Raw genomic sequence first — 15,124 nt, 5'->3', positions numbered from 1 at the left:
ACCATTGTTTAAATTCATTTTTATTTTAAAACGAGATGTAGGAAGTCAAATACTGGAGCCTGAACAACAACAAAAACTCAGTCCACTCTGCTACTCCTTTGCATTCCACATCAGACACGCTTGTCAACTTCAAACCTGTTCATTCTCACTTAATGCAAGCAGGAGACCAGTAAATAGCTAGCCAAACCCTAATCTTAGCAAAAAGTAGTCTAAAAGATATGAATACTGGCCTGGTCAGGTGTGATGAGACATCCGAGCTGGCATTCTAAACAGACCTCTGCTAAAATAAATAGTTAAATCTTATGGCCTTATTAAAAGCAAAGCCTATGCAGGATAGCTTACGCATGTAATACACGTTTCTGCATTGTCAGCGGTTTGAAGAACACATTCTAAACAAAGTGGTTGTGCATTTCTCAAAGTAAAGCGCTTTAGAAAAAGAAACTACCGGTTCTGTACTGGGAAGCACTAGGGAACCCCAAGGAGCCTAAGCTTATATATATATATATATATTAAAAAAAAGCAAGCTACTTTATTAATGTTTAGTTTGTCAAGGTGATAAAACATGAATAAAACAGCAACACAAACAGTCCATAAGTAAAGCATTGCAAGAAATTGAAGAAAAAAAAAAACACAGACTCAACTCTAGAACAGAATACAAACATAAGCAGTATTGGCAAATCTATGCCACAAAATAAATATTGCACCACATGTATCCGATGCATATAGAAGTACTAACCTCAAATGAGCTTTTATTCCAACACAGAATAATACATCTTGGTTTTCGATAGATTATATTGGAAATTAAGTCAACCATACAATCCATCTGACACTTTCTATCAAAGTTCTTAAATGCATGATAGTTAATATCATACGAGTGCCAAGAAACTATTTTACAAGTTATTCAACAAATCATAGGAAATAAACAAAAAGTTGGGGGCTAATCTCTCAGGCTTGAATAAACAAAGAACATAATCAACTCCTTTATTTTGAGTGCGCTGCATGTCTCATTTCTGAATGGACCTGGAGAGAAGAATGTGGGCTGTATTTGTGCTGACGTCTTAAGCCTGACAGAAGCTACCTTGGTCTGTTGTGTTTTTTTTTTTTTTAAAGGGACAAAGTGCCTGAAGAGGGCAAAATGTGGACGGCGATCAGTAGTACTGGAGAAGGGTTCTCTTTAACCCGACACATCTGATGGGGAACAGCTCTGTGCTGTTGGAGTGTGTTGGTTGGTGTGTGTGATTGATTGATGACAGACTGGTGGCTCAGAGGGGCTGCAGGACGGTCCTCCCTGCCTCTGAGGCTCCTCCACTGGCCCCTGTTCTCTCCAGCTCAGACAGCTCCTCAAAAACATCCCTGAGGAGAGGAGGGAACAAACACAGCAGTGAGTCAAGGCATCCACATCCACTATAGTGGGTTCCAGTGTATATGATACACACAACACCAAGTTAGGCAAACATCTCCTACAATAAGTGAATGTACAACTTTATTTGTATTAATGTCCTTTATTTGTATTAAACCCCCCCCCCCCCCCAGCATTCTTAGAGTTAGTAGAATGTTTAATTTCCCCCCTTAATTTTTTTCTGACAAAAGAAGAGATTTGAAGAAATTAGCTTTTCTAATTGCATGAAGGGATTTTGTTCCAGCTTCTGCTCAGTTGCCCATTGGTGTTGGCAGCCCTGCTTACTGGAGCTGGGTCTCGCTCAGCCGCCACTGGATTATACTGAGACTGGTGTAGTGCATAGTGACAGGAGGCTGGTTGTTTACTCCTTATTATAAACTGGGCTGTTCAAGCCCTAAATGCTGATTGGCTGACAACCGTGGTATATCAGACTGTATACCACGGGTATATGACAAAACATTCATTTTTACTGCTCTAATTACGTTGGTAGCCAGTTTATAATAGCAATAAGGGGTTTGTGGTATATGGCCAATATACCAGGCTAAGGGCTGTATCCAGGCACTCTGCATTGTGCATAAGAACAGCCCTTAGCTGTGCTATATTGGTAATAATATACCACTTATATGCTTAGGCAATAAGGCACGATATTGGCAATATACCACACCCCCTCGTGCCTTATTGCCTAAGCATAAGAAAACAGGGTTGTATTCAGTAGGGGATACCGTTGCAAAGTTTTTGCATCTGAAAACAAATCTATGTTCTTATTGGATACGTTCAGGGCACGTTTCACTGCATTTTCTCCACTGAACACAACCCCGCACTCCATCTGAAGCTGGGATAGGGACCTTGATGGAAGGGATAAGAGGGACACTCACTTGTGCATGTAGAAGAAGATGTATCCACTGCGGTCGCGGTCCCTCTGCACCGTGGCCTCCTGCGTGCGCGACACTTCCAGGTCGTTGTAGGTCAGCCAAGACTGCTTCTTCATGTCGTAGATGTCACTGATGTAATGGCCTGAGGGTCGGGAGAATGAACTATAGGTTAATATTAGACTACAAGAATCCAATGTTTGGGGTTCTCATGGTATCATAATCATATGCTGCCTCAGCTCACACAACCTTATATTTCCATGATTTACGTTGTTTCACGGATGAGTGATAATCTGTGGCTCCTGCTACACAGTAGTGCATTTTGAGATGCACAAAAATCCGTTGCTACCAAAAAATATTATTGACATTCATGCTTCAATATTCATTCAACTTGAACACATTTTTGGGTCTCACAAATAACAGTGCATCTCATAACACAGCCATATATCTTAGCAGACTGTGGTCTATAGGGAGGGCAGTGCTTACCAGAGGAGGAGCTGCTCCCAATGTGGCTGACTACACTGATCAGCCGGAAGGAATTGGCCAGATCTCCACTCTGGGAACAAGAAAGGAAGAGGTGTTCAAGCCAGGACGTTTCACTCCATTTCAAAACGTTTCTCCTTACTCAATGTCAAACACCCAGAACTAAAATGTTGTGTAATTGCATCAGATGCTCAATTAAGTTCTGGGGGTGGCGGGACACACACACACACACGTTAGAAAAGATACTAACAAGAATAACAAAGTCTCGACCCCCCTAAACAGAAACTCTTTGCCAGTTTCAGGCAAGTCTATGGACCAAATGTCCCATTTAGAAATTCGAAAGATGTAAGCACCTGCGGAATCGTGATTTGTCCAAATCATCAGTGACAAAAAAACTGCGTACCAGAACAAAGTTGCTCGTCACATCTCAGTCTCTTGTAAGACGCTACTACCATTTATGTTATGTGCGTCTGTCCACGAGAGTTTTACTCCCTACTGAACAGGGCCCTGGTGAAGGCTGGTTAGTGTGGGAGAGGAGGAAAAGGAGGGAGACTCTGTACCTCAGCGTTCCTCTTCAGGTCCCCAGCCTCTGCTTCGCTGTACTCCATGTCCAGCACCTCTTCGTTCCCAGAATCCTCGTCTGAACATAGCAGCTCCGGCAACGAGTTGTTGAACTCTGGGAGGGAGGGAGAAACCAGCAGAGCAGATCAAGACACGTGAAAACCACTGATATACGCAAACCAGGGGTTGGAACCAGTTCAGGGAACCAAAAACTGAAAAATAATGACATTTTCAGAGGAAGTGAAATTTAACTGGGAACGAAAGGGAAGTGTTCTGGACCATTATTTTCAAATCTTGCCTACGGCTTACTAACATTCTTTTTAGTTCCAAAAATATTCCTAATGTCTAGAATATAATTTGGTAATTTTGTGAAGTTATAATGCTAGTAACAGCCTAAACACATTCCAATTCACATCATGATGTTCAGCGCTTCAAGCCAAGTCCCCTCCTCACCCGTGAAATTTCAGTCGCATCTTGCACCTGCACTTATCTGACCAATCGAACTTTATACTTGTACTTCACTACATTCTTAAAGAAAATGAAAATACATTTTCCCTGACACCAACAGTACTCGTTACATTTTGAATGCTTAGAAGGACAGGAAAATTGTCTAATTTATGCACTTATCTGGGGGACTCACTAAACATATGCTTAGTTTGTAAATGATGTATGAGGTTTGAAGCGTGTCCTTGGCAATCCATAAAAAAAGAAAATGGTGCCATCTAGTTTGCCTAATATAAGGAATTGGAAATGATTTATACTTTTGATACTTAAGTATATTTGAGAAATAACATTTACTTTTGATACTTACGTATATTTAAAACATAATACTTTTAGACTTTTACTTAAATAGGATTTTACTGGGTGACTTTCATTTGAGTAATTTTCTATTAAGATATCTTTACTTTTACTCAAGTATAACAATTTCCACCACTGATCAGGGATGGGCAACTGCCGGCATGCGGCCAGCAGGCAACCTTTTTAGAGGCCCTCGGATCAAATTCAACTCAACTTACTGTTTGTTGCAAGTTAGAATAGTAGAATACACAAGGTGCAATTTAGAAATTTGGTTGTGAATCAGCAGTTTCTCTATCGTTATGTCTGTCTGTCACTGATAGTCAGTCAATTAGCCCATGTCAGCTAAATGTTTTCAGATTGGTAAATTAGATTGCTGGCCGCTAAACTAAACTTGTTATCACAGTCAAATTATCGGCCAGGGGCCCCCCCATTGATTTTGTTAGTCTCACTCAGATACCATATTAAAACTGCAAATATTTCTCTCTACACTATGACAAAACGTGTAAAATTGCACGAAACGAACTCTAAAACTTACGTCTCTCCGCTGTCAAGAGGTGGGCCACTAAAATGTTTTGCTCGCAGTGTATGTGTGTGGGGAGCAACTACAGCCCCTCATGATGAGTTCAGAGTGTGTGGCCCCCACCCCTATCAAAGTTGCCCATCCCTGACCTATATGAACAGCTACTTTCTTTATTTATTGGTTCGAACCGGTTCAGAGCGTATTTTCTGGTCGGAACACCGGAACTGATTCCAACCCCTGGTGTAAACACACACACACTACTTTTCTTTTGTGAAGCTGAGTATATGCTTAAAAAGGGGTACCAGTGTCTATGCTATACCTTGCAGGCTGAGCTCAGTGGCTCTCTTGAGGTCGTCGTCCTCCCTCATCTCTTGGGCTTCCTGTAGGACATACCACAAATGTAAAATGTCACTGGATTGTATTGTGATAGTGCAACAAGGCAGCATTGCTGGATACAGGGTCAAGTAGACACCTAGTTGACATTATATAAAGTTGGTGGGTCAGAGCTTAAAACCCATTTTGGGTATTCACCAAAACAAGCTGAGGGAAGATTAGCCTACATTACAAAAACATTGGTGAACCACCAACACCAGATTTATCCAACAGTAAAATGTCGAAGGGTAGAGCTGTATAGGTCTCTCTATGTAATGGCCTAGTGTGTGTTGGGGGTCTTACATGCTCCTGCAGGCTCTGGGCCAGGGCTTGCTGCAGCTCCTGCTCCTCCCGCTCCTGCTCCAGGCTATACTGCTGCACCCAGTCCAGTTCCCCCTGCACCCCCTCAGGTGTCTGGTTTTCCTTGTTTTCGTCCATGGTCAGGTCCAGGGAGTCCAGCACATCTACACACACAGATACACTCTGTTGCGCAAGGGTTGGTGAAACGCACATTTCAAAACAGTCCATGGTCTTCATGACTTAGTATAGGATAGTTCAAGGGAATTACAATTTCACAAATTTCATAATGGACATCTAGTAACTACAGAGAGTTGTTTTGGTGTGTAGTCTGTTTAAGCCTACACTTCCCCGTCTCTCCTGGCTGGGGTGTGTGTGTGTGTCGTGGTTACCTGCAGACGGTTTGTTGTCCGTCTCCAGCAGGTCTGGGTGGTAGTTTGACTCCTGGGTGTCGGGGTCGGTGTCTCCGAAGCCCGTGTCGGGGCTGCTGGTTGGCTCGTCCTCAGGGGCGGGGCAGGAGAGACCAGTGTCTTGACAACTCATCTCTAGCACTACCGCCAGCATCGCCTCATCGTTGATGTCTGACGCGTCTGTGTGTTGGACGCCTCGCTGGACCGAAACACACAACCAGAGCCCACCATGTCACACCGGACCTAAACCCACAGTATTCTTTCAACCTGGCCCTGCATGTGTCAGTGGTTAAGTTGTTGTAACTAATTTCACCCCCCAGTCCCCCTACCTCCTCTGCTTTGTCGTCAGGCAGACAGTCGCTGAGGAGTCGCTTGCGGCTCACTGCCTTCCGGCTCAGCTCCTCCTCGCTGTCAGAGTCCACCAGGATACTGCTGGAGCTGCCCCCCGCCTTCAGAGACACTTTCCTGGGGGAAGGAAATAAAGACAGTGGTTAGAAGATCCAAACATTTACACTAGTGGTTTTCAACCTGTGGACCGGCGGTATTGCAGGTGGTCCAAAAATGTTTCATTTATTTTTAGAATCTAATTTTGTAATTTATAATTACTTTACACAATGCAAATTGTAATAACAATGTATTTTATTTAACGAGGCGAGTCTTAAATTCTTATTTACAATGACGGCCTACCAAAAGGCAAAAGGCCTCCTGCGGGGACAAAAAAATAGGACAAAACACACATCACAACAAGAGACAACGCAACACTACATAAAGAGAGAACTAAGACAAAAACACAGCATGGTAGCAACAAAACATGGTACAAACATTATTGTGCACAGACAACAGCACAAAGGACAAGGTAGAGACAACAACACATTACTCAAAGCAGCCACAACTGTCAGTAAGAGTGGCCATGATTGAGTCTTTGAATGAAGAGATTGAGATAAAACTGTCCAGTTTGAGTGTTTGTTGCAGCTCGTTCCAGTCGCTAGCTGCAGTGAACTGAAAAGATGAGCGACCCAGGGATGTGTGTGCTTTGGGGACCTTTAACAGAACGTGACTGGCAGAACGGGTGTTGTATGTCGAGGATGAGGGCTGCAGTAGAGCTCTCAAATACGGGGAAGTGAGGCCGAAGAGGGTTTCATAAATAATCATCAACCAGTGGGTCTTGTGACGGGTATAGAGATGACCAGTTTACAGATGAGTATAGTGTGCAGTGATGTGTCCTATAAGGAACCTTGGTGGCAAATCTGATGGCCGAATGGTAAAGAACCATTCGGCCATCGAGAGCTCCCTTACCTGCCAATCTTTAAATTATGTCTCCACAATCTAGCATTGGTAGGATGGTCATCTGAATCAGGGTTAGTTTGGCAGCTGGGGTGAAAGAGGAGCGATTATGATAGAGGAAACCAAGTCTAGATTTAACTTTAGCCTGCAGCTTTGATATGTGCTGAGAGAAGGACAGTGCACTGTCTAGCCATACTCCCAAGTACTTGTATGAGGTGACTACCTCAAGCGCTAAACCCTCAGAGATAGTAATCACACCTGTGGGGAGAGGGACATTCTTCTTACCAAACCACATGACCTTTGTTTTGGAGGGGTTCAGAATTAGGCTAAGGGTAAAGAAAGCTTTGTTGGAGAGCATTTAACACAAAATCCGGGGAGGGGCCAGCTGAGTATAAGACTATCATCTGCATATAAATGGATGAGAGAGCTTCCTACTGCCCGAGCTATGTTTCTGATGTAAATTGAAAAAAAAAAACGCATGGGGCCTAGGATTGAGCCTTGGGGTACTCCCTTGGTGACAGGCAGTGGCTGAGAAAGAAGATGTTCTGACGTTATAGACTGCACTCTGAGAGAGGTAGTTAGCAAACAAGGCCAAAGACCCCTCAGAGACACCAATACTCCTTAGCCGGCCCACAAGAATGGAATGGTCTACCGTATCAAAAGCTTGGCCAAGTCAATAAAAATAGCAGCACAACATTGCTTAGAATCAAGCAATGGTGACATCATTGAAGACCTTTAAGGTTGCAGTGACACATCCATAACCTGAGCGGAAACCAGATTGCATAGCAGAGAGAATACTATAGACATCAAGAAAGTCAGTCAGTTGATTATTGACAATTCTTACAACATTTTGATAAACAGGCCAAAATAGAAATAGGTCTATAACAGTTTGGATCTGCTTGATCCCCCCCCTTTAAATAAAGGACAAACCTTGGCTGCCTTCCAAGCAATGGGAACCTCCCCAGAAAGGAGAGACAGGTTAAAAAGGTTGGAGATAGGCTTGGCGATGATAGGGGCAGCAACCTTAAAGAAGAAAAGGCCTAAACCATCTGACCAAGATGTTTTTTTGGGGTCAAGTTTAAGGAGCTCCTTTAGCACCACGGACCCAGTGACTGCCTGCAGGGAGAAACTTTGTAGCGGGGCAGGGGAAAAAGAGGGAGAAGCATCGGGTAGAGTCGCATTAGAAGGGGTGGGAGATGAGGAAATGTTGGACGGGCAAGGAGGCATGGCTGAGTCAAACAGGGATCCTGACTTAATGAAGTGGTGATTAAAGAGCGCAGCCATGTGCTTCTTGTCAGTAACAACCACATCATCAACATTAAGGGACATGGGAAGCTATGAGGAGGAGGGTTTATTCTCCAGGTCTTTAACCGTTTTCCAGAACTTTTTGGGGTTAGACCCACAGAGAGAGAACTGCTCCTTAAAAGTAACTAACTTTGGCCTTCCGGGTAGCCTGAGTGCACTTATTTCTCATTTGCCTGAACATGCATGTGCCGAGCCTTTCACCAAATGCAATTCTTGAGGTGGAGTAACTTTGCATGATCACGGTCGAACCAGGGGGTCAACCTTCATGTTTGTTAACAATACCACTGAAAATATCAAAAAAGAAGGTCCAAACATCTTCGACAGAGGGGATCAAGCTGATTCTATACCATTTTACAATAATAATACAACTATTAATAATAAGTTAAATTTACTGATAAAAATGTACTCTAAATTTGACCGCCAAGATACTTTGTTAAATTCCGCCATTCCTGGAATGTGGTCCTCAAGAGTTTGCCGGTGATTTGGTAGTCCCCGGAATGGAAAAGTTTGGGAACCGCTGATCTACACAATGTTCCCATCAAGGAAACAAGAGACCAACTGTAAACATGATTGGTGTCCATGGGGTGGAAGTGATACCATAGTGTTAGAGAGGGATTGAATGAGTGACTTACCAAAGTAGTGAGGAGGAGTTCACCAACTGGGAAGCCTTCAGTGTTCGTGCCCTGTTCAAAACAAACAGGGTAAGGTCATTTAATTTCTGCAGAGCACATTGGAGTAGGATTGTATTGCATTGGCAGGCAGAGGGGTCTTTCAATAATCCCTTTGGCGAGATGTGCTATTGAGATCAAAGAACAGATTTGTGTGTAGCCACGTGTGCACATTTGTTTCTAATCCTTGCCAATTAGTGAGTTACGTGCACAGTTATAGCACATTTTCGGTCAGCAAACAGGTTTTGACAAGAAAAACCCTGGAAAAGTCATGGGTGTGTGCATCAACTGTATGTGTGCTAGGTAAGGCTACAAAATAATGACAGACCAACTAGTTAGCCAATTCAACACCTATTGTGTAGACTGGATAGTTCTCGGTAGTTAACTATCATCATGTATTAATGTAATTGTCATGTCCAATGTCCTAAAAACACCACCATAACTACAAATGGCGACACGCAGTTGATCAACGGGTGCGTTAATAAATCAATGGTTACTCCGTCTGTAAAAGTCTCTGACACCATTGGAAAGCTGGGATTCCCCTCTGTTCAACATTGGGCATGTCATTCTGACAACTTTAAAATATATTCTTAGATAATCCTAATGGAGAATTTAGTAATGTCTCCCATGCTGTCAATAGATCTCCCCTGAAAGGATGTTATCAATAAACAGCTCCCTTGCTTTGAAGTAGGCTACTTTAGCCATTTGATTTAAAAACAAATATGGCAAGACCTGAACATGGTGGTCTAGCAATGTTCAACAACCAATTTGACAGAGCTTGAAAAACATTTTTTTTTTTTAAGAATAATAGGCAAATGTTGACAATACAGTGTGGAAAGCTCTTAGAGGCTTACCCAGAAAGACTCACAGCTGTAATTGCTGCCAAACGTGCTTCTACAAAGTATTGACTCAGGGGATGTGAATACTTATATAAATTAGATTTCTTTATTTAATTTTCAATAAATTTGCAAACATTTCTAAAAACATGTTTTCATGGGGTATTGCGTATAGATTGATGAGGAAAATAATTTATTTGATCCATTTAGAATTTAGGTTGTAACAAAATGAAGAACAAGTCAAGGGGTGTGAATACTTTCTGATGGCACTGTAAGAGGCCTAATAACAACTTTTATTTTGTAAAGTGGTGCCTTGCATCATACAACAATTTTCAGTTACCTTTTTGGCCCAAAGTGTTACAAACACCCAAAAAAATGTGGAGTACAAAAATGTATGTCAAGCCCTGGTAAAATTATATAATTATGCAACAAACGTTGGATAATTTTCATTGTGGGGTGTGTTTCTTACATGGTTCCATGTGCGCTCCAGCCCAGGCTGAGGGGGGGCTGCGTAGTGTCTGTGCAGTGGGACAGCAGTGTGAGATAGCGGGGAATCATCACCTGCTGGCCCAGCTTACTGTTTAGGGACAGCTGGGCGTTGAAGCTGTAGCGCTTCAGGTGCAAGATAAGAACTCTACATGGGGGGGAAACAACAGAAAGGAATGGATTTAGGGTTCTGGTGAACCTCATACCACTTCTCATTCACTTTAACATCAGTTCACTGTTGTAGACACACAGGCATACCTGGGGAGTCGGCTGAATTTATGAGTCACTGTCGCCGCTTTCCTGCTGCACTTTTCACAAGAATACTCGATTTCCTCCATCTGGAACACACATCAACACACATTCAACTCATCTACTTCCTATTAGGATTTGGATACTAGGTTAACTGTTTCATTGCATTTAGTGCAGGGGGGGTGGGGGTCAAACCCTGTTTGCCTCGAGGGCCACATTCGTTCTTCAACGAGGTCCGGAGAGCCACATTGAAAACTAGTTACATTTCCTTGGCGTCAAAATTTGCTAAAAAAAAAAAGATCCTTTATCCTTCATTTTTGGAATTTGATGCTCCCCGACTGTCTAGCTTTCATTTCGGTGATTATTAGTGAGCTGGACACAGTCAAGAAACGGTGACTGTAGCTCCATTATTTCTTCACAGTTTCGATTTGCTTTTAGTCATTTTAAAAGTATTTTGAGTATATCCCTCCCACCCAATTTGTTGTTTGGTTTTTGATATAAAAGTTGGTCACCCATGCTTTAGTGAGTTGACATTAGGGCTGTTACGGTGACCGTATTACTGCCACACCGGCGGTCACAAGTCATGAAGGCAGTCACAGTAATTGGGAGTCTCCAAGCGCTGATGCTGCTGATAGCAAGTTTGGCAGGCTACTAATGACTTGTACTCAGCACTCAATGCAAATGTAAAAGAAAATCTAATCAAACACTTCATGAGAGCATGTTGCGCAACATTTCTATAGGCTATGAAATTGCGTGAGAAAACAGAGTGATGGCCTCTACTTAAAAGAGGATCCCATCAGCTTTCTATAGGCTAGGCCTACTATATTTATATCTCAACTTTCTTAATATTAAGCACATTGCTCGTCTTTACAACAGAAGTATAGCCTACCTGGCTGGCATGAAAATGAACCATGGGAAAAAGAGTCCTCCATTTGCTATTTAAGTGCATAGATGTATTTTTCCCCCTGCCCCTGTTTTGAGACAGGTGCATGATAATGGTCCATTCTAAATGAAATTTCACATTTTATTTAGTATATGTAAAGACAAGATTAAATCAAGAATAGTCTGATGGGTGACAAAATTTGTCGATCACTTGTGAATTATATATTATCACTTGTGAATGATGCCCAGCGTAAGGCAAGAAACAATGCATTCCTTTTTTTGCGACTTCTTTAAATCATAGTCCCACACCTCATATAGCCTAGCCCATAGACCTATATGTTTGGTAAGGTTTGTATCACAACTAAAGTGACCAAATAACTTATTAAAATTAAGCACATTAATCTGCTTTACAAGGGGTGTAGAGCCTAACTGGCATACATAAGCAGGCCGCGAGTTTCAAGTTTGGGGAAGATAATTTACCATAAACATGTACCTTTATAATAAAAGCATTACTCGCATAATCACATTTGTGGTCACTTTTGATAGTGTTTTCCCGCTAATGGAACATTCGCGCTTATAGCCTACTGCCGTATGTGCATTGCTGCGCTTATAATGTGAAGAAATAAACTATTAGGCTATCACATTTTAAGCTAAACATTCTGATCTGTTGCATCAGCCTCATTGTGTAAAAAGATTGTTATGCTAGTGGTGGTATTAATTTGGGATCTATCGCATCCCACAAGTGTCCCAGACAATGTTGGGAATATTTATTTCTTGCACAGAATATAATAGGTCAAGCTTTGTACTATAAGAGATAGTAGATCGACATAGGCTAGTGCTTTTGCTATTTGTTAGTCCTACTCATCTTGTTGGCTGACAAATGTAGACAGTTCTTCCAATAGCTTTAATATGAACCTCGGAATTGTATAGACCCAATCACATGACGGAGATCCATGTGAGTGAGAGGTGCTTCAGAGCACACAGGGAGAAGGAAATTCTAATTATTATATTCAGCCCAAGGGCACAACGGCCACTGGCCGCAAAAGGCATGGATTTCTTTAGGGGGCAATACGGCCAAACAAAGGGGATACCGCTGGGAAATCCAAGGCATTATCAAGTGCTTGTCAAATTCTGAATAAGAGACTGATGAAGTGTGAACAGCCTGCACAAAAAACAAAGCAGAGCTCATGCCTTTCATGTGACTTTTTTCAAATCATCATTTAGAGTCGCATCATGCAGCCTTAGAATGTCTAAAAAATATAAACATAGAGCCCAACGTTTGTAGAACAACTAAAGTTACATAAATAACTAAATTAAGCTTATAGGAGTACCTGTTTCTTTAACCGCTCAACATAGAATGTGCGCACTCCCACAAATCGGTTTGGAGAAAATTTCAGCTTTGTTCAATTGTATTCTTCATACTATAAAACATTATAAAATAATGGCACGGAATTCTAAGAAAATGTCTGCTAAATGAGTATAGCCCACAGCCATATGGCAAAGCCAGATAAGGACAACACAGAGTGTGCTATTCTGTTCTTCTGAAATGGACTACATTTTCTTCATATCATGTTTCTTTAGACCAGTCTAAAATAAATAATGGATTTATTGTGAAAGTGAAGGCCATATTACATGGATTTATTAGACTTTTTAAAATGTAGATGTTCCAAAGGTCTGCATCAGTGGCTTGTAGGCTGTGTGTGGAAGCCAGGAGATGCTAAATGTGTTCATGTTAATTAACGGTCAATTACCGTGAGACTGGCAGTTAATTGCTTGACAATGCCCAGCTGACGAAATTTCATGACCGCCACAGCCCTAGTCGATACACAGTATATTTGGACAGGGAGCTAGTCTGGTGGTTTTTGGGGACAGTGGACACGCACCCTGAAGAAGAGGTCCAGAGAGTCCTGGATGGACCGGAGAGGGATGGTCTTCTTCCTGCGAGGCAGGTCAATGGACAGGTCGTTGAACTGCTCCCGCTTGGTCACTACTTCTCCACAGCTGAAACCACACAATAGCACAACCTTTTTTCATGATTTGTTGTTAATAACATGACATTCGGTCGGTCTTTATGACAACTTCATATGTTTAGGAAAGGTAATACCATTAAAGCTAAAGGAATGGACTCTTAAAAGCTAAATCTATGATGTCTAATACACGTCCATTATTTTATTTTCCATCAGGGAAGAGATGTACCACCCAGAAATCCACAGTCTGAGAAGGTGATGATTCACTCACCCTTTGCAGGTGATGGTGTGCTGCACCTCAAACTCCATGTTGACCACCACGGGGCAGGTGTAGGTGTGTGAGGTGTCCGCCTCCTCCCCAGGCCTGACCGCGACCGCCTGCTGGGGGGCCTCGTCCCATGCCGCCGATTCACTCTTCCAGCTCTTGTTCACCTTCTCCATGTCCTCCTTAAGCTGGTCCAGGCACTGGCTCAGGAACTCATGGGCGTCCTGGGGGGGGGGGGGGGGGGTGTAAGTATACAGAGCTACAAATGAGCCAAAATGGTTGTGGTGCAAATATTATAGGTCTTACGTTCTGCATGTATCCAGAGAAGCGCTCGGCTGTGGAGGAGATGGAACTCTTCACTCTCCTCAGCAGATCTTTCTTTACCTCGGGGCACGAGATGTCCTTCTTGGCCAGCAAGTGGGCAAAGCGTCTGCACACACAACAGAGAGGAGGGTCAGTGAGGGTGCAGGGCAGGTACACAAGTCAGCTGAGCAGTTAGAGAAATATTGAGTCATAGACATGAAATCACTAAGCCACCTAAACAAAAACAGCTTTTAAAAGGGTGCATCCCTTGTTAAAGTGGAAATATTCTCAACAGTGTTTAATAGGAAGAGAAATAAGATGATAACAGTTGAGGAATTTATTGAACGAGTGACAGTTTCCTATATCCAGTTCTGGGGTTAGCTGAAGAGTCATCCTGTGTAGCTTGCAATGCCAGGGTTGTGGGTTCGATTCCCATAGGGGACCAGTACAAAAATGTGGGCACTCACTCCTGTAAGTCACTCTGGATAATAGCATCTGCTAAATGACTAAAATCTAAAACAAAGGGTGACTGCAGTAACAGTAGGCTACCTGAGTAGGGCGTTGGCGGGGACCTTCTTCCATGGGATTCCCTGCTTCAGCAGGTCATTGGAGAACGACGGCAGGCTGAAGAGAGACTGCAGGATGGCGTTCATGTAACACGTGTTGCCCAGGTTGGAGAATCTGCAGCAAAGAGGTTAGAGAAAACTGTAAGTATAACTCCATCCATGTACCACAACCACTGGTGAAAAGACATGTTTTCAACTGACAGTATCTGCTTCGGCACATTAGGGCTGTAAGCGACAACTAAAAAAATCTTTGTTGACCGAAATGTCTTCTTTCGACCAATCAATTGGTTGACATTCTTGTGTGTCTATTTTTCCATTTAGACACACCCTGTGTGTTTTAATAAAATCAACTATATGTATTAAGCTTTGATGCTTTAATTCTTAAGAGTCTATGCCGTTGGGGTGTGGGGGGGATGGGTTCAAAGCTGACATATGGAATTGTTTTGAGATAGTCATACTATGGATCATTTAGCCATTTGATTTTGAATATCAAGGACCCCTTTAGATATCCCGATTTTTTTATGTTTTTTAATATTTGATATAAAAACATACTACTATAACCCAGAGAACTGCATTGAGTAACATCCATAAAAAATGGCAAAAA

The 15,124-nt window shown here is 42.4% G+C and overlaps 1 protein-coding gene across 1 annotated transcript in view; it reads right to left on the bottom strand.

Annotated features, from left to right (window-relative positions):
• Nucleotides 1-2: 2 nt before the first annotated feature.
• Nucleotides 3-15,124, bottom strand: part of LOC106581853 (ubiquitin carboxyl-terminal hydrolase 37) — a 30,376-nt gene continuing 15,254 nt past the window's right edge. The window contains exons 10-24 of the mRNA XM_014164270.3: nt 14,504-14,635; nt 13,958-14,081; nt 13,658-13,875; nt 13,303-13,420; nt 10,547-10,626; nt 10,272-10,436; nt 8,931-8,981; nt 6,039-6,174; nt 5,692-5,908; nt 5,306-5,466; nt 4,950-5,010; nt 3,312-3,427; nt 2,755-2,824; nt 2,275-2,413; nt 3-1,353 (exon numbers count right to left, since the gene is read on the bottom strand). Coding sequence (XP_014019745.3) covers nt 1,263-1,353; nt 2,275-2,413; nt 2,755-2,824; nt 3,312-3,427; nt 4,950-5,010; nt 5,306-5,466; nt 5,692-5,908; nt 6,039-6,174; nt 8,931-8,981; nt 10,272-10,436; nt 10,547-10,626; nt 13,303-13,420; nt 13,658-13,875; nt 13,958-14,081; nt 14,504-14,635 — 1,879 coding nt within the window. The 3' untranslated portion in view covers nt 3-1,262. The remainder of the gene's footprint in view (nt 1,354-2,274; nt 2,414-2,754; nt 2,825-3,311; nt 3,428-4,949; nt 5,011-5,305; nt 5,467-5,691; nt 5,909-6,038; nt 6,175-8,930; nt 8,982-10,271; nt 10,437-10,546; nt 10,627-13,302; nt 13,421-13,657; nt 13,876-13,957; nt 14,082-14,503; nt 14,636-15,124) is intronic.

The sequence above is a fragment of the Salmo salar genome, chromosome 21, assembly GCF_965601325.2.
Source record: "Salmo salar chromosome 21, fSalSal1, whole genome shotgun sequence".
NCBI classification, from domain to species: domain Eukaryota; kingdom Metazoa; phylum Chordata; class Actinopteri; order Salmoniformes; family Salmonidae; genus Salmo; species Salmo salar.
Note: the sequence above shows the minus strand (reverse complement) of the source record. Positions and strands in the feature narration are given on the sequence as shown.